At 36.1% G+C, this 20155-nt stretch overlaps 1 protein-coding gene across 6 annotated transcripts in view; it reads right to left on the reverse strand.

Moving 5' to 3' along the window:
* The window catches only part of LOC5574448 (fat-like cadherin-related tumor suppressor homolog), a 364780-nt gene that overhangs the window by 134575 nt on the left and 210050 nt on the right, over positions 1 to 20155 (reverse strand). For 3 of the 6 annotated variants that reach the window (XM_021848927.1, XM_021848925.1, XM_021848926.1), the window contains exon 7: positions 16231 to 16389. The exons of the other annotated variants lie outside the window; for them this stretch is intronic. In XM_021848927.1, coding sequence (XP_021704619.1) covers positions 16231 to 16389 — 159 coding nt within the window. The remainder of the gene's footprint in view (positions 1 to 16230; positions 16390 to 20155) is intronic. 6 annotated transcript variants of the gene reach the window in all.

Raw genomic sequence — 20155 nt, forward strand, 5'->3', positions numbered from 1 at the left:
CTGCTATTTTACAGGAGAAAATCGGTGAAATTTACTATTTTACCGGAAAAAAAAATCCGCGAAACGAACCGTTTTACTGTAATCCTGTGAAATACTAACGAACGGTTCGGTAAAAGCATTATTTTCACCGAACTTCTATAAAATCGTGTGACAGCCGCTCTGGCAGGCATGAGCCTTCTTTTGTTTCATTTGTTGCACACCACTAACTAGCAGTGAAAGCTGGCTTAGTGGTAACAAGCCTGCTTCCTGATCGGTAGGTCAAGAGTTCGAATTCCGTTCGAACCATTTTCATGTTTTTCTTTATGATTTTGTTCAAAGATTTTACAGATTGTTCGGTGATTTTTCACCGAACCTTCAGCTGTTGAGATTACGGTGAAATTTCACCGTAACCGTATTTAATAACACCGAGGTAATTTCAAATCGAAATGATCGCCTGTCAAGTAAGGTATGGTGCATTTGAGTAAAAAGAACGCCTTTGCAATTAAAAAACAGTTTAGAAAACAATTTTAATATTGTATCAAAATACAAAAACACAAATTTTGCGAAGGAAGCGATATACAACAATGCAATTCTTATTTTAGCTTTGTGATTTAAAAAAAGCTAAAAAAATCAAGTATTAGTTTGGTGCCTTGGTAATCGAGAGTAGGGACACAACTCGCCATTGTGACGTCCATCTTTGGATTCCGAAATATTGCACCTCAATAGATCTACTTTTGCCTTGAGTTTTATTGATTTTGCTATATTCTTCGAATTTCATACCTCTGAATGTCTGTAATAAACTAAAAAGAACAATAGGCAATTACAAGAGGAATATTTTTTATCATTCTCGATTAAACACGTATTGCCAGAAATGAAGATGACCCAAAATGGGTAATTCTAGGAAAAGGTATATTGACATTTGCAGAAACGACATTCGGTGAATTGATGAGAAAAGAAAAGTTGAAAGAACAGCTTATTTTAAAAGAAGGGTGAATCATATATGAAATGCAAATATTTGAATATGGTGCATATTAACAAGATCAAGTATGAAGATATCTTTTACTCCACTTCGATGCTTATGTATTTTGAAGGAAGAATCTCCTCTGTCCATTATTTTTAGGTCAACATACTGACCTAAATGGCCGTAAAACGGTTAGAAGGACGGTAATAAAGAAATTAAAGATTGAAGAGAAATAATTTTCCGATAAATGGTCTTTCCGGGTAATGGTCTTCCGGTGAATGGTTCATTCCGGTAAATGGTTTTCCGGATAATGTCTGAGAACCTTTTTTTTCAAAAACTCTTCCAAGGATTTCAGTTGTTCATTTATTTTTTTTAATCAATTTGTCCATCAATTGTTTCAGGATTTTCTTCAAAAGTTTCTTCAGGAATTTCTCAAGGATTTTTTTAGAACGTATTGCAAAAAAAATCAGAAATATGTTTCAAAACTACTTTAGGTACATCAGTGTTTCCTTGAAAGATTTCTTCAAAGATTTCACCAAGAAATAATTCAGTTTCCCGAGGAATTTCACTAGAAAAATTTCTCGAGGGATTTTTCTACAGAATTCCTCCCGAAATTCGTCTAGAATCTCCATCAGCGATATTATTATTGAAATGCTCTAGATTTTTTCGAAAACTCCATGAGAGATTTTAGTAATTCCACGAATTTCTCTAGCATTTCACTTGGATTCTTCAAGATTTGCTTTTTCAATTAGTCCACGGATTCCTAAAGAGGATCTTCCAGGGATTTCTCCTGGAATTTGTCCAGAGATTCTCTCAGGAATTTCTCCAAAAATATCACGAATATCTCGATCTCGAGGATTTTTTTTCTAAGATCATTTTGTCAGAAAATAAGAGATATTTTCGAGAACTTTGCCTGGTATTCCAGTAATTCCTTTAAGGATTTCTTCAAAGAATCCACCAAGAATTAATTGAAATATCACCCAACCGGAATTTTTCCAAAGAATACTCCTGAAATTCTACCAAAGATACATGCAGTGATTCTTCCGAAAATTCCATCATAGAAATGTTTCCAGGGATACCTCCACAACATTCCCCAAGAAAATCCTTCAGAGATTTCTTAAGGAATTTCCCTAGGAAAATTTTGCTACGAAATAATTCAGAGATTCTTTCGAAAACTCCTCCAAAGAATTAAGTCATTCTTTCAAAGATTTCGCCATGACATACTTCAGATATTTTCCAGACATTTCTCAATGGGTTCCTCCAGAGACTCCTCCAGAAATTTCTCAAATAATTCTTCCAGAGTTCCTCCAAGGATTCCTTTAAAAATTTCATCTGCAATTTCTCTATTTTGCAATTGCTCTAAAGAATTTCCCAAAAAGATTCCTCAAGAAATTTGTCCAAGGATTCCCTCAGGAATTCCTCCAAGAGCTCCTTCAGAGATTTCTGAACGAATTAAGCTAGTAACATGAATATTTCCGAAAACTACTCCAAGGATTACAGTACTTTCCCCAAGAATTCTCCAAAGATTTCCCAAAAATGTCTCCAAACAAACCTCCAGTAAATATTCCAAAGATTTCTTTGAAGAATTATCGAAGCGGATTTCTAGAAATAAATCAGGCATTTCAGTAATCTTCGAAGTTTTCAACTGGACAGATATCTGAGTCCAATTTCTACAATTTTTTTTAAGGACTCCTACGAGAATTCTCTATGGGATTCTTCAGAGTTTCACGAAAAATTCCTCATGGAATTCTTCTGCTATTTTTTTAGGGAGTCCCGCAGAAATTCTTCTTGGAATTTGTTCCAGGATTTACTCAAGAATTACTCAAGAGAGCCCTTACAGGAGTTGTCAACGAGTTTCTATAGGAACATTTCAACAGGAATTCAATGATTTTTTTCTTAAACTCGTCCAGAGAATGCAGTAAATCTTCCAGAGAATTTCTTCAAAAATTTCCTCAAGAAATATTTTCAATATTTTCGACAAGGGTACACCTAAGGCTTTTCCAGAAATTCTCATTTCTATCTCCACAAATTCCTTTAGCAATCATTCCAAGGATACCTTCAGAACGTGGGGCCTTCCTTAGCCGAGTGGTTAGAGTCCGCGACTACAAAGCAAAGTTATGCTGAAGGTGTCTGGGTTCGATTCCCGGTCAGTCCAGGATCTTTTTGTTATGGAAATTTCCTTGACTTCCCTGGGCATAGAGTATAATCATACCTGCCACACGATATACGAATGCGAAAATGGCAAATTTGACGAAGAAAGCTTTCAGTTAATAACTGTGGGAGTGCTCTTAGAACACTACACTGAGCAGTCGGCTCTGTCCCAGTGGGGACGGTAATGCCAAGAAGAAGAAGAAGAAGAAGAAGAAGAAGAAGGATGAGAAGAAGAAGAAGAAGAATAAGAAGAAGAAGAAGAAGAAGAAGAAGAAGAAGAAGAAGAAGAAGACCTTCAGAACGTCTAGCTGAATTTTCTTCAGGGATTTCTACATTATTTTTCTAGCGATTTTTAGAACGGATTTTATCAGGATTTACTCCCATCAACCCGCCATAAATTTCTTCAGATATTGTAAATTCTTTCTTCAAATTGTGCTCCTTTCGTCGTGTCTCCCACAAACCGTTTCTGTTTAGTTTCATTACAGATCTGGACATCCTGTCCCTTCAAGCTTCATCAGCTTAGTAGTCTGAGTAGCTTAAGAAATCCCGAATAATCCTTTCCTTCCCTGTTACAAATGTATTCCCTAACCTTAAAACTTCCGCAAACTAACATAGTTTTTAAAATAAGTTCAAATTTCAATATGTAAATAATGTAAAAAAAGAAAAGATTTCGGCTCTGTTATGCCCTACGGCGCCTGAGCCTGTCAAATAAACGAGATAAGTAAAACAAAAATGTAGATTCCTTCAGAAAATGTCCTATCGGCTCTTCCAAGGACTTCTCAAGTTTTTCCTCCAGATATTCACCCCTATTCTTGTGAATTGTGTTTGATCTTCCGACCTTGACGCTTGCTCCTGCGGGAGCCGGCGATGAGGGCAGGATCAATCATGTCGCGCGTCGGTCGAGTGAGAGTGAAAAAGTGCCGCTTTCGATTAGTTCCTTTTGATCTTTCGACGTTGACGCTTGCTCCTGGGCAGTGCGTTAAGAAAGCCCGAGCAGTCGTCAGTTGTTTTCCCTCACGAGTCGCGCGCCTATTTTCTCTGAGTGCTTTTATATAGCCGAGCAAACGAGTGAAGCTGAAAGAGGATTGTTGCTGCTCGAGGATGACGGATCAATTGGTGAGCTCGTTTCATGCTACTGTTTCTAATCTATAAAATATGTATGACTGCAGCTTTAATCGTTACAACGGTGAGACGTAAATATGATTTTTATAAAAATATGAATGGTTCGTCACTGTGAGTGTCGGCATAAACTCTGATTCATAAATTATTTATGTCTAATTTTTTTTATTCAATATACCTTCTTCTTTTTACCTTTATTTTTGTAATTAAAAAAAAAACTTTGAATGGTTCGACACTTCAAATGTAGACTTCCGAAAGGTTCACTTTATTCAACAAACTTGAAAGGTTCGTCACCTCAAGTGTCGGCATAATTTTTTTCTACATAGATATTATATTTACATATAAGCATGTTTATATCGCACAAATAATTATTTATCATGGTCTAATCGCTTATCAAAGTGAATCCTGTGACCCAACGATCCTTCCCATTAACAACCATCCCTCCCAGTAACCTTTGTGGAGATGCAGAGGCAAACACGGTCTCCAAATAGCAAAGGTTACACACTAACATTCCTTCCCCAAATCCCACCTGACTGCAAGGACGTGGCCGGCGCCGTTATTGACCATGTATAAATAGAGGCACTGAATTATGCACACTGAAGAAGATTATGGCCAATCCCAGCCGAACTTCTAGTTGATTCTTTGTGCATTTTCACTGACTTCGGTCAATCACGGAATAGCAACCATTGATATGTGCAGTCAGTCTAAGCTAAGCTAAGCTAAGCTAAGCAGATATTCATCCCTATTCTTATTTACGTACGAATGCGCTTTCGATCGAAAACCCTTTCGCATTCTCGTTTACGCCAGCAAAATCAAATGGGCAATGGATTCGAAAGAATAGGATTCGATCGAAAGTTGGATCCGCCGTAAACAAGAATGAGGGTGATTGCTCCTGGGATTTTTCCAGGAATCCGCCCACTTTCCAACAGGCAATCCATCAGGATATTTTTTAAAGGTTTTTAAACTACAGACCACATACTCGAGCAGACGCTCGTTTTATTTTGTATCTTCTTACCATATCACCGTTTCAGCTATTAATCATAAATTCCCGTCTAGAACCCATATTCTCTAACAGATGTTACACTCAAAAGATTCGGCCAGGAAACCTTCAAGCTGTTACTTCTATAATCCTTCAGAAGTGTCTGAGTTCCTTAGGTTCATCCAAAAGTACCCTCAAGGATTTCTCTCAGAACTACTTTTGAAGTACCCACATTATTTCCTCATGGCGATCATTCGAGAGTTTCTCAAGTTATTGTATATGTTCAGGAAATCTTTAAGAAATTTATCCAGGAATTCCTCAGGTTCCTCTTTTTGGGATTTCTTTAGGAAATCCGTTAGGAAAATTTCTATTGAGATTCTATTAAGAATTCCAAGTGCACTGTGTTTTATTTTCTCGATTTCATGCGCTTTTTTAACTGCGCCCAAACCGTTGATTTTAGCGATATAGTTTGTTCGGAGAAGTTTCTTGGTGTATTAAAGCGCGTATTTTGTTGCAAAAAGTTTTGTGATCAATCCACCTAGCAGTGAGAAGGAAAAACTATTTTTTCAAAACATTTAGATAGACATATGGTGTCTTCGGCAAAGTTGTAGATTTGTCAATTTAAAACAACTTTGTCGAAGGCATGATTTTTCTATCTCTTATACTTTTTGAGATATATGCCGTTGTATGTGAATGGCCCCTAAAAATCATACTTTTTATCATAACTTTTTTCCAACATTTTTAACATTTTGTGTGTTTTCTACAAAGTTGTTTGTCATAGAAAAACCCGTGTTTTTGCTGAACATTATTCATGAATTACTCTTTTTTAAGGCTTCGGCGCAAAATGGTGTAGACAACTCTTACAAATCATGAAAGTAACATATCTCCCTTTTCGGCAATTGATAAAAACTTTTGTCTATAAGAGTCTTTGCATGGGTTTTTAATATCAAACAAATAAGCTTTATTGAAACGAATTCGACTGATAATTCTTTTACTTAAAGAGATAGAGAGGTGCGCTGTTCAGCAAAAACACGCGTTTTAAGATGTTGAACAATTTTGTAGAAGACATTAAAAATGTTAAAAATCTTGTAAAAGAGTTACGATTTTATTAACACAAAGTACACAAATTTGTTTGAAAAAAAAACTTGTTTAAAATCATTTTTCTTCATAATTTTTTACTTAAATTGTCGATATTGATCATTAGTCATCGGGATCCGAAGACATTCCAAAATTTCATGGGGGACCGACGTTTTTCTATAACTCCCGTAAATATCCCTGGCTACAGATTATTTTTCATGTTCACGCTGTTCGAGATGTTCTGAAATAAAAAGCATTTGGTTCTAACTTGGTCATATAAAATTCTTGAAAACTAAAAAAAATCATTTTGTAATTTTCAGATTTCTTGAAGGCAACAGATTCTGAAAAAAGAAGAGTTTTTGAAAAAATGGTGCAAAAATATTGAGAAACAAAAAAATTATAGCGATTTGTTTTCATAGTGAAAAATTGAAGCTGCTGGTAGAGAAAACATCAAAATTTTTCTCAGACTTTGCTCATAATTCGAATTCTCTAATTCGAAGCTCATTTGATGTATTTATTCTAGCAGTATTGCCAACTACTTTATTATTTTTAAATTATTATTTGACTTGTTTGAAATTAAGGCTGCATGATATTCATTTAAAATCTTTGAATATGCTGGCATTGGGGTAGTCATGTGAAAAGTGTTGCCAGTTAACTTTTTCCGGATTTCATACGGTTTGGATCGGTTTGGTTACCATTATCCACCTCAACATTTACGTATATTAATGTTTTCGATCTTAATACAATTCATGCAGATTTCTTACAATTTATTAAATAAAAAGTGCCAAATACAGAAATTTTGGCCATGTATAGCAATTTGAAAGGATTTTTAAGTTTCTCCCAAACTTTGAGGAGCGTCATGCCCGTTATATATAATTTATCAATCGTTTAAAATAGATCGGTCGTAAAAGTACGTTTATGTAAAAAGTCGTTGCATTTCATTTGGGGTCTTCAAATTTGTTCCATCGTCATTGATAGAAATAAAATCACCTGTTGTTTCCAGAATGTAGCATAAACTAATCCTATCACAGTTTCCAATAAACAATGCCATACACCTGCACCAAAAGCAGCACGAATTTAATACAATAAAATGATTGCGCATATTCCAATTTCAATCAGGACTTATGTGAGAATTTTATCCTCATTGCACCGAAAAAAAATCACCAAAAATAGAATTAATTCATCAATTCCGTTTTGCAAGTACGGATTCAACCCGACGCACCACACATATTGGGCGATTGCACTCTCGGACGGACATGAAAGCTTAGTGAAAATTTGAAATCCCCTGCAGCGTAATTGTGCAGTTCGGGAGTAGGAATTTGTGGATGACCGAGCGGCGGCGATTGCTCTTGTTCAATTGATTACTTCCGTTGGAAATTTCCTAACCAGATTGTCAATTGATTGTGCACTTGGGGAGAATAAATCTGCTTTAAGTGGGCATGCTGGGCGCTCAATTGACTGCAAGCGAATAATGTGCTTTTTCGCAGGATGATTGGATAATAAATATTATTTATTGATGAGCTAGCTATGCTAGATGTAGAAAATCTATTTCAATTATAATTCGACAACACCCTTTAAGCACCATTGAGGCAACCCGAATTTCAGTCAGTGCTTAAATTAATTTAATTTGTATGTATTTTGGTTTTGGATTGGATTTGGATTAGATTTCAATTGTCTTCTAGTCTTCTTATCTTCTTTTTTTTCTTATTTTCTCTAAATTTCTTGTCTTTTTGTTTATTTCGATGATTTTTTTTTCATGTTTTAACATTCGTGTAACGATTTACACCATTATGAAATCGGCCATGTTTGGATTTTCTTCTTCTTTCTGGCATTAACGTCCCCACTGGGACAGAGCCTGCTTCTCAGCTTAGTGTTCTTATGAGCACTTCCACAGTTATTAACTGAGAGCTTACTGTGCCAATGACCATTTTTTGCATGCGTATATCGTGTGGCAGGTACGAAGATACTCTATGCCCCTGGAAGTCGAGAAAATTTCCAACCCGAAAAGATCCTCGACTGGTGGGATTCGAACCCACGACCCTCAGCTTGGTCTTGCTGAATAGCTGCGCGTTTACCGCTACGGCTATCTGGGCCCCTAATGTTTGGATTTTACTAATTTCAAAAAACGTACTTACCTTTTTCATGACGTAACTCAATCTGTTACACTCAAAATTTAATTATTTTCAAATTTCTTTCAAATTAAGCCTAAAAACTAACACATTTATCTCTGAAAAGTTATTTAAATCGTAATTCTATTCAAGACAACCATGCTCTGACGACCATGAAAAAAAAAAAAACAATGACCAACAGAAATCGAAGTTTTACAAGAACCAGAACGATCTACTAATGGATTTTTTTTCTCTGTACCAATGAATGCGCAAACTATTTGCCCTCCGTGTGAGGATCGATAGCCGTCATAGAACATCAAAGACTGTGTGGGTGGTCGTGCAGCGTGCACATCTACATACGTTCAATGCATTGAAATCGCGCTATAATTGAAATGACGGACCGAGCGAGAGCGAGAGGCGGGATAAGAACGGAAAGGCGACATGCAACAAGCAGGTGAAAGGATTTCCAATTAGTTCATGGACTTGTCGGAACGAATACGATGATGACGGTGATTACGCCGTTTGCGGTTTGTTGCAGTTATTAGAATCTTGACTTCTGTATTTTTTTATTCACACAAGTCATAATGGGAGTTGTAGCTAGCTGTTACGTGAAACATTACGAGCATGTCAGTCTGATGATGGTCTCCGGGTAGACTCTCTTCGCAAAGAGCTTTGCTTGCCTCCGGGAGCTGAACTAGTTAGTAGTCGGTTTTGCAGCACATGGGGTATAGAATGGAGATCTAACGCTAATGGGAACTAAACCGCACAGTGATGAATGGAGCTAGAGAGGCGAACGCAAAGCGAGCTTCAATGCTTTGTAAATAAGGATGAAAATAAAATTAGCGCCGATGAAGGGCTACTGAAGAAGGGATTTAAATTAATTTCAGATTAGTAGGACTACCGAAGGTCAAAATGCAAAGCGCTAAATGGATTTTAATATCCCGGTTGGTACATAACAAGCACTTGCGATGGGCGGATTCCGGTCAGGATAAACCGCTTTACAGAAATGGGAATACATAAGAAACTATACACAACAGATATGGGCACGACACTGACTTGGATTAGTAAGAATGTTCAAAATGAGTTGTTATTTTTACAGATTTCACGGTGGTTCAATGTAGTACACTGTTTAAGGATTGTATATAATTCATTTGAATATTCATTTACTCAGTACATGCAAAAAAGCCAATTTTTTATGACTGTTTGAATACGTTAGACATAGAAAAAATGAACTTAATAGTTGCAAGAAAATGTTTTAATTAGAGTGTCCTTTTATCGAACATTTGGGTTTTCGGGATTCGGGTAAAAATTGAAGCTTATCCCGTGAAACTTCTTAACTACTGGGAGTTTTTGTTTCGCGATGTCTCAAGATGGACAGTTTTGTTTAAATAATCTAGAAAATATCGGTTTTTGGATTCTCTTGTTCGAACAACTCTTGAATGAAGATGAGATTTGAGTGATAAACACGCAATCGTTAATAGATCTTCCAGAAGTTATTTCAAGTGATCATTGAAGGAATATATGGGATTATCCGTGACGGAAGATCTACAATAACTTTCAGATGTAGTCTCTACAACTCATTGTGATGCTATAGACAGCTCCCCTCGAAATATTCATGAAAAAAAAATCCATAGAAAAATACGCCAATAATCCATGTAATATTTTCAAAGGAGTATACGAAAAACTCCCGTCAGGAATTGTCAGAGGAATGAAATGAATGAAAGGTAGAAAATTTCTGAAAGAATCGTTCAAGAAATTTCTAAATTAATATCTTAAAAAACAGAAACTGGAGAAATATCTGATTAACTATTTCCTGGGTTCAAACTTTTGAAAAAATTCCGGAAGAATCTCTAATGAAATTTCAAATGGAGTTTTTTTTTAGAAATCATAGCAGGAGTTCTAGAGGATTTCTGGGTCTACTAAGAAGTCCCTTGGACATATATAGGGATAGTATTTGAAAGAAATCCTTATAGGTTTCCCTGAAAGAATTTCAGTAGAAATCTTTGGAGAAATGTTGGTTAATAAAGCTGAAGAAACTCTTTGAGAAAATCATTGAAGAATCTGTAGAATCCCTGATAACCCTTGGATGAATTCATAGAGGAGTTACTATAGAAAAGGTAAGGGTATTCAAGGAGGAATTTTTGGTACGCTAGCTTGAGAAATCTCTGAAAGCAATCCTATGGAAATATCTGAAGAGATGTCTGTAGAAACTTTTGAAGTATTTTCAAGAGGTATAGTTGTAGGAACTGCTGGAGACAACTTTGGAAAAATCATTGAAAGATTTCCAGGAGCAATAACGAGATCGATCCCAAATAGGATTGTTGAGGAATTAATTGTAAAATTTTCTAAAGAAATACCTGAAAGATTTTTCCGAGGAATAACACTGCGGAACACGTTTTTGTCTTTAGCACCAAAATAGCGCTATTTACTAGATTAAAGGCTGCTGACTCAATTGCCGTTTTCATATGATACGTCTGGTTTTTGAGACATTGACTGTCTATTTCAGCCAACTTGCATACAAGTTTGCCAGCTTGTATGGCAATTTATTTTCTTGATTTGTCACAGAATTCACACTTCATTTGTATAACAATCATTATAAACAAAATTCAGAAGACTTTCGATGCTCAAATGGTTTCGAAAAGTATTGTATTTGAAATAAATGAGAAACGAAGAATTTTGTATGGAGACTGCAAGTATGTTGGAAAAATCGATTAAATCTTAATTTTATCGGGCAATTTTAACCAAATTATAGCTGAAATGTAAGTCAAAATCATATATGGCTTGCTTTGGGGATTAAATAATAAAAAAAGTTTAATACATTATACTTTAAAATTCATATAAACATCAATAAAACCAATGTTTTATACACCTTTGGCGACCTATAGCTGAAAATTGTGTGGTGCTGGAACATTTCTAAGAACGACATCAGATACAGCAACGTCGAACTATTAGAGACAAATCATTTGATCCTTGAGACACGCAAAAAATTCATGTTTGTTACACTGTGTAACTGGAGAAATTTCAGTAAGATTCTCTGAAGGATTTCCTGAAGGATTTTTTGTGGAATTTTTGGAGCAATCCAGGAAATATCCAAGCAGAAAGTTGATGATTGGAGAAATAACTGAAAGAAATCCACATAGGCATACCTTGAAGAGTTTCAGTAGTAATCTTTTGAGACATGTCGGTTAGAATAATAATAGAAACCTTTTGAGAAAATCCTGGAACAATCTCTTGAAGAGTTATTGGAAGAATCTCTGGACATAATTCTTGAAGATGTCATGGAAGAATTCTTGGAGAAGTCTCTTGAGAAAATTCTGAAGTATTCTAGGAGGAATTCCTAGTACGCTTATCTGAGAAATCTCTGGAATAAATCTCGAGAAATCTCTAAAGGAACATTTTAAGTAATTTCAAGAGGTATAGTTTTAGGAATCCCTAAAGACAACTCTAGACGAATCACTGAAGGAAATCCTGTAGGAATAACTAGATGGAACACTGAAAAATTAGCTGCACAAATGTTTGGAAAATTATCGGAGGAAATACCAGAATGAGTTTCTGTCGGAATAACTGGAGAAGTTCCTGTTAAAATCCGAGAGAACTCTTCGAAGAATATCATGCGAAGTTTTTGCAGCAATACCCCTGGTGGAACTTTCATAGAATTTTTTTTGGAGGAATCTAGGAAATATCCAACCAGTCAATTCTGTAAGACCGCTGGAGAAATAGTAAATCGCGATAGTACTACTAGAGAGGAACCTCTTCTTGAAACTAAAAAACAATAGGAAGGAAACCAAAAGATTTCCTTTAAAAATCCTGTAGGATTACTTGAAGCTGTTTCTCATGGAATCACTGGAGGAATTTCTGAGAAAATCTGTGCATTTTTTTTGGACAATTGGACGATTTTGCGGGTGAATCTGGAATGAATTCAGAAGGAATTGATGGATGAATCCCTTAAAGTATTTCTGGAGAAATATATGTAATATAATCTGGTAGAACTTCTAAAAGAATCCTTGAAAGAACTCAGGGGAAAATTTAGGAAAAGTAGCTGTAGGAATCTCAGAAGGATTTCCTTAAGAATATTTTGAAGAATTCGCGTAGAACACATCCGAAAAGAACCCCTGAGAATTTCTTGGAGGAACTTATGTCAAAATTGCCAGAGAAATACTAGAAAGCTTTGATAAAATTCCTGGTGTAATTTATAGAGGAATTCCTGAAAGTATTTCTGGAGGAATATCCCTAGAATTATTTGATAAAGTTCTACAAGAATCCTTGAAAGAACATAGGGGGAATCGTCAGAGAATCTAACCTGTAAGAATATCAGAAGTTATTCCTGAAGAGTATTCTGAATAATTGAAGATATACATTTAGGAACTCTCCCAAGAAGAACCCCTGGAGACAAAATCGATCAGTCACAGAAGTCGACTCTAACTCCGAAATTATTGAATTTAGAGAAAAATGTTCTATGAGCCATTTGAACTACAGGAAAAATGTACACTGAAGAACATGTAATTTTTTTCATGGAAAATTCAAAAATATAACCTTAATTTTTAGTTACACAAAAACCCCATTTTCAAGCAGGCGCAGACTTGTGAATGAGAATATGGAGTCGTGACGGACAGTCCAAATGGTTCACTACAACTTCTTCATAGAATATTTTTCTCCAAAATCAAAAGCTTCTGAGCTAGAATTTTTCAAATAAATTGCATGCAAGAACTTATAGGCCAAAAGTTATTCTTGAGTCAAAATGATCGATTTTTTCTATTATAATCACTTTTTCCAGCATACTAAAAACATGTGCAAAACTTAATCAAAATCAAAGATATTCGAGCACGATTATTTCGTCTCATTTTGTATGGAATTCGCCTGGAGATTATATTTGAGAAATTACTGGAGGAATTTGTGTCAAAGTTGCCAGAGAAATCCTTGGTGCATTTTGAAAAGCTTTGATGGAACTCCTGATGGATTCAACAGTTTTTGACTCTTAAAGCATAATGTGCAAGGTTTTTGTAGATCATTGAGAAAGCTGAACTTTCAAATAATGAGATCGATGCTCTCAGTATAGTAGTTGTCCATTCATGTGATGGAAGGCAGTCAGTCCCCTGCTACTCTCTGACTAAGACCTTGTTTGCTATACAATTTTATATCGGCTATTAATACATTGATTCTGCATTAATTCAAGAATTTTTCAGAAAAATTCAATGATGTTTGTTAAGGAATGTTGGAAAATTTGAACTTTTTTACTTGAATTCTGAATAAGTTTGTTTGGCAACACTGGCATTGTATCCGAAACTTGTCAATTATTCTCATTTTCTGGATTTATTGAAAGATTTGCTTAAAAACCGTTCATCGTCTTTTTTATCTAATAGTTTCGAAATTATAATATGCGAAAGTAAACAAAATCATTCACTTTCGTCAAATTCTCAATTACGAGATCGGTCCTATTGGCCAAAGGGTGGTTCAATCGGCATACAAATTGGGCTTTTTGCATATTTCGAATGCATGAATCTTTGAACAAAATTAGAAATTCGTGAAGGATAAATATATATACTGTGAACACTTGCTATTGAATGGCTCAAATATTTTTTTTAAAGATTTTTTTGGTTAAGTTGTTTTAAAATATATCTTCTTCTCCGTGATTTTTTTAAATCTGGACATAATATTGCAGCGTTTTAATTCTAAAAAAGAAATCTTGAAATTGAGAACGTACAGTATTGCGTTGATTAATCTTTCTACCGACAGTATAATTTTTTAACCAGAAAACTTTTTAAATCTTGATAACTTTTGTTTGTTGACATTATTACACCATTTTTGACAAGTTGAGAATACATTCTTTTTTTTTAGATTCTGTGTCGATTTTCATCATTGACCATCTAATTCCAAAGATAGTTCAAAATTCCAACAAGTATCTGAAACTTAAGAAAACATTTTAGGCTAAATACTTTATCTCATGCTTCTAGAAACAATAATTGGGTGTACAGTTAAAATAAAAACAAAATTGGTGAAACCGTTCTTAAATAAGAAACATTTATGAATGATAAACCATTCTACTTGTATTGAGGTTTGGAAAAAACCATTTTGTAATTTTTAAATTTTTTGGAGACTACTCAGCAAGATAGCATGATTGTTTCAGAGCAACTACTTAACTTTCGGACTGTCGCGCTGTTGTGCTGTGCTCTGTACAACAGTTGTGATTTATATGATATTACTTTCCAATAGAGATATCTATCGACACCAAACTAAAATGTATTCCTAAGAACGACACTTAACAGAAAAATCTACAAATGAACATATAAGTCGCATAATAAATAATAAACGCACTTTAAACGATTTGAGTTAACAGCAATTTGATATCGGAATATCTCAAAATACAGATAATTTTGAAACTTTGGGTCTCTAGTCAAGTTGTTCTGAAAGTGAAGCGCTATGTGATGGTACCTTATTAAATTCTGAATTTGACCGCTCGGTGGTGCTAGTCTTCGGTTTTTTGGTAATTGTTCGAGCTAGTAAACTTGATAATTCGCCACCAGGTGGCGCTAGTTAGCATGAAACTTTGCATGAAAATGCTTACAAGCGCCATCTTTCTAGAGTGGTCAGGACCCTTGAATATCTGCAAAACAAATGTTTCATGATCGCTGGAGCTGCCTAGTGGAAAACTCTAGAATCTCTTGGCAAGAATAATTATAGCTCTTGAGTTACAAAATACATTGGTGAAGACGCCGATATCCAGATCGATATCGGAGATATCCGCAAAAAAGAGCTTTATGTTCACTAACGCTGCCTGGTGACAATATTTTCAATCTCTTGGCAAGAAAAATGATAGCCCTTGAGCTACTAAGAAACTTTGCGAAGACGCCATCTTAATAACAGTATTTTAAGATATTGGCAAAAGAAAAGTTTCTCGCTCAATAGCACAAGGTGGTGCAAAATAATGAATCTCACGGTTTCAATAAAGATAGCTTTGACTTATTGAACAACTTTGCCAAAAACGCCATCTTTCCAAGAGGACAGTTTCCTGAAATATCTACTAAACAAAAGCTCATGTTCACTAGCTCCTCTTGGTGGCAAAATTTCGAATCTCTTGGATCAATTAATGATAGTCCTTGTGCTTTTGAACAATTTTGTCGAAGACGGCATCATTGTCGGTGGTCAGGCTCCTGATATATTGGCAAAACAAAAGTTTCAGCCCTTGACATCCTAAACAACTTTGTCGAAGATGTTTTTTTTGTATTTAATTCAGATTGTGAAGCATTTCACGTTGAACATCAAATATCAATGTTGTACAATGTATAACGCGCGATAACCGAAATGGTTAATGTCTGTCTTATATCCATGTTTTAGTTATTTCTTGATTAATTGACTAAAACGAAATGGAAGTCAAAGAAAATCTGTAATAGGAGATGATGTCCTCTAAAAATATTGGAATATTTCTAAAAATAATTAGAGTCGACTCATATTCTGAAAAGTTGTGGGTGCCAAAATATCAAAAAATAATAAAAGTTACGCCATTTTTTTAATTATTTGTGGTGAAAATATTATGTAGTTGGTAGCGATCTGATGGCAAATCGAGATGTGAAACCGCGAAAAAAATCTTGTTTTAGTGGGATTTGAACCCATTACTCCACGGTTGAAGCCACACATAATTTATTCAAATTTTCAACAAGTCATAACACCAAGAAGCTCATTTTGAACATTCCTACGAGTTTCCTCAGCATGTAACGGATTAACCAAAAATGCCCAACGGAACAAGTAGTACATAGGAAGAACCATAATGCAAAAAGGCTTTACGAGAGAGACAGAGAAATGTAAAACTAAAAAATACAAAGTAACGAAAAAACAATGGAACAGTAGAAACAAAACGTTACCCTGAGAACCACTTGCAGCCCGCGGAAATCTTTTTCCGGATAGTTTTCCCACGTAGCCTCGTCTAGGCCGGCGTCCGGATCGGACTGCATCAGGCCGAAATCGCCTTCCGCCTCCGCCAGTTCCGCTTCCGGGTGGTCGTATCCACTTGCGTAATCGTTCTGTCCGGTAGGATTTTTTTTTTGATTCAGTGCAGGATTCGGGTTCGGTGTGCCGTAGAGCGAAGGGTAATTTTTGTGTTTTGGTTCCGATGCGGTTTTTCGGTGTCGTTGCAAAAGGGGGAGAAGGGGGGGTTAATTGGGGGATTGGGTCGGTGATAGAAGCAAAAGCCAGATGTTGCACAAATACAGCACCCCAAAACCGAAAAGCAGACGATGGTGTTGTTGTTGTTTTTGTTTTGTTTGCAGTTTCCACGTGGATCAAATGTGTGCAGAGGGATTATTTGTAGACAATCACACATACACACGCGCGCACATACATACACCCATTTGGAACAGTTTGTGTTTTATATTTTCGTTTTGCGGGTGGTAATTTTGTGCGAAGTAGATTTTTTGGGGATTTGCAGCGCATTACGAGAGTGGTGATTTTTGTTGCAGATTTGTTGTTGTTGTTGTTGAAGGGAGAGAGAGAGAAAATAGAGAAATTTAAATAAAAACATTTGAATTGTTTTCTTTTGTTTGCCGATGGATGCTGGTGATTAGTTGGGAAATTGTGCGATGAGAGCTACACTAAATAAATCGTTTCAATTTTATGGGACGCCATTTGTGATGAAACAAAACAATCATGCAGCATATGTGTCGTGTGAATTTAATGGATTTGCATATTGGAGGTGCATTAAATTCGATCTGAGTGATGTGAAATGTATTTCACGTAGTTTTTCCCCAGTATCAATTCGTGTCATTTGTTAAGGGGGCAGGATCCGTCATTGATTGCGGAATTTTCAAAAGCAGTTTTTTTTTCGTTCAAAATCAAGAAAATTAATAGGAAAATGTGTTCACTGTATTCTATTTGCCAAACGAAATAGTATGAACACATTTTCATCGAATAATTGTTTAGTTTCAAACAGAAAAACTGCTTTTGAAGTTTCAATGATGACGAAGATTACGATGACGGAGTGTTGAACGTTAAATCCTTTAAAACCTGGAACCATCACATTTTTCGATCCGGTTTAATCTAACTGGCATTTTGGGTCATATAAGGAACTGTCGCAATGACATGTGCTACCGTAGAAAAGATAGGGAAACAACTTCAATAAACGGATTATGTAGAAACGTTTTGAGGTGAAGATGAATCGAAGCCAAACCTCAAATTTTCAAGAGCACAAATCTGCAGAATCAAACATCCGTTAGGCTGAAAACTTAATTGATTGGTCACTAGCTGGTGGTGACCAATCGATAAAGTTTTCGGCTCTAACAGGTGTTTGGCTCTCCAGATTTGTGCTCTTGAAAATTTGAATTTTTGCTCGATTCGTATACATCTTAATGTGGAATAATACATGATACAGTCAGTTTCGGTTCATTTTAATTCTCTATAATTCTTAATTGTTCCTTTTTTTCATTTGTTTGCAAATATCCCAAATTTTACATTGAAATTTGTCAGAAGCAGTTTTTTGACGTGATCATTGATATATTCCGTGAATGGTTGTTCATAAATTTAAATGAATTATTCTTAATTCCTTACAACAGCTTTACATAATTTCAAGGTGTCGCCAAAGATCATCTCACGAAACCATGGCTGATACGAGAGTAGACCGTTAGGCCGAAGGCCATTTGGCCGAATGGCATTAGGCCGGAAGGTTAGTTTGGTCGAAATAACATTTGACCATTTATGGTGAAAATTTCCTAATTAAAACAAAGACTGTTATTTTTAGTTACATTTCACAGCGCATATTGCTTCTAGGTAATGCACATGTTCGCTCGGATACTATCCGGTAGGGAATAATTACATGAAAGAAGAGATACGTTCTAATTCACGGTTTATTCTAGACTGGTTTCGTACAACTTTCGCATAATTTCTGATCTCGCCCTAAAAGCCATTGGTTACCAAGTGTATAGCTCGTTGTTATTAAGCAAAGGAATGGATCAAAATACAAACTATCACCACTGGGTGACAGAGGAGCATGTTCTTTTCATCGTAACATTGTTCAATAACTTGTAAATCCATTTGTTTGCTCAGTAATAATGAGCTACACACTTGATTACCAATGGCTTTTAGGGCGAGATCAGAAATTAAGCGAGAACCAATGGTTTCTAATTTATATGACGCTCAACCCTATAGTGCTTGCATAGAATATTGTTGTTTACAACATTATGTTGAAAGGTAAATGTTGTACAATAGGTTTTTATTGATCGATTGCGTATTCTAGAACTGTCAGACAATAAGAATGAAAATAAAGCGACTCGCTGTGCCATCCACCAGCTCACGTCAAAGTGAGCTTCTAGAAAAGAAGAAGAAGAAGAATAAGAATGAAAATATAAATAAAAAATCGTTAGATTGTGTTCGATTTGGAAAGGTCATAAGGTAAGTGAATTGATTGAGATTTAATGCTTTATCTGATTATTGGTTTCTTTATAGGTATGCATGTTGAGGTATAAAATATAAGTGAGTAGAAGTGTTAGTGGTTTGGTGGTTTTTGCAGAATTCGGGCCGGCAGCATGATGAATGCTGCGTAGGGTTGACATGAAGCACCCCAGTGACATGTTACTGGCCTGAACAGCACATTATACTGGCCTAACAACTAACAACCTATTCATCTCAAAAATTCATTCGTCCTTACGATTTAGGGAATGTTCATAAATGACGACATAATGCCACGTCCATTATGGACGATCCCTTATGAGAACTTTTGACCATTTTGGGCCTAATGGCCCTTTCAGCCTACCGGCATTCGGCATTTCCCGATCAGCCTAGATAGCCGCGTAGTGTCGGTAGCGGTTGTTTCAACTGGCTAAGAATTAACACTACGGACTGCCTGTTCCGGTGGTAAAAGTCCATCTCACAGGTGACCCCTAATTCATACGGCTTTAAGCTTACCGTGCCTAAGAATGAATGGTTAGGGGGTCTAAATAAAACCTAGCCGCAAACGGAGCCTGTGGAGTTCCAGGGCGCCCTCTACAGTAATATGCCCTTCCTGTGCTACCCGGAGCAATGGTGCAGGTGACCTTATGTTTCTCCGAGATAATTGGCTGCCCTTCTTCAGTCTCAAGCCTGAGGCTAAATAAGGGTGGGATTATTAATACATTTAATGTAATTTAGTTTAAATTTTCACCTCTATGGTTTCGCATTATGCGTTTTTCACAGTATATTCTGTGCTTTTCGCCTTTGGCGACTTTTAAGAGATACCGATCTGGTTTTTGTTCGCTGCTGGTCTTTTTCGTTCTGAGATTGCGAAAAGCTTAATCCTGCCCAGTTTGGGTAGTGGCTACGGCTAGGATAGCTTAGTTAGATCAATCTCCAGCATAAAATGTCAGCAACGATCAATCTTTGTAGACTCATGCAAATGGTACAGCTCAAGTGGCGCTAGTTCAAAAACCTTACTTTTGTAAACTTTTATCTAGGAAACCTAGTGGACCCAGTTTTTGCTACTTTGATGAAATGGCAAATTCGCGTACCATGCCTCGTGCATGCGTGCTCGTAAATAGCGCTGACGTCGCTACATTCATTTCTGAGTTAACAACCAGAGATGTATGTGCTGTCACAATTGATATTTCTGTATGTGACCTCAATAGGAAATACGTCTTTCGTTTTGTGGTGTATTTACCACATGATGAACCATCCCCGACGGATGATTTCAAACGAGTTGTCGTTCACTGCCTATGAAAAGGCCTTCTGCTGATTGTGGGCAATGATATTAATTTGAGAAGCTCCAGTCTGATGGAATGCTTAGGTACTTCAAATCTTGGATTACTTATTGTACGAAATCCCCCA

The sequence above is a fragment of the Aedes aegypti genome, chromosome 3 (assembly GCF_002204515.2).
Source record: "Aedes aegypti strain LVP_AGWG chromosome 3, AaegL5.0 Primary Assembly, whole genome shotgun sequence".
Lineage (NCBI taxonomy): Eukaryota > Metazoa > Arthropoda > Insecta > Diptera > Culicidae > Aedes > Aedes aegypti.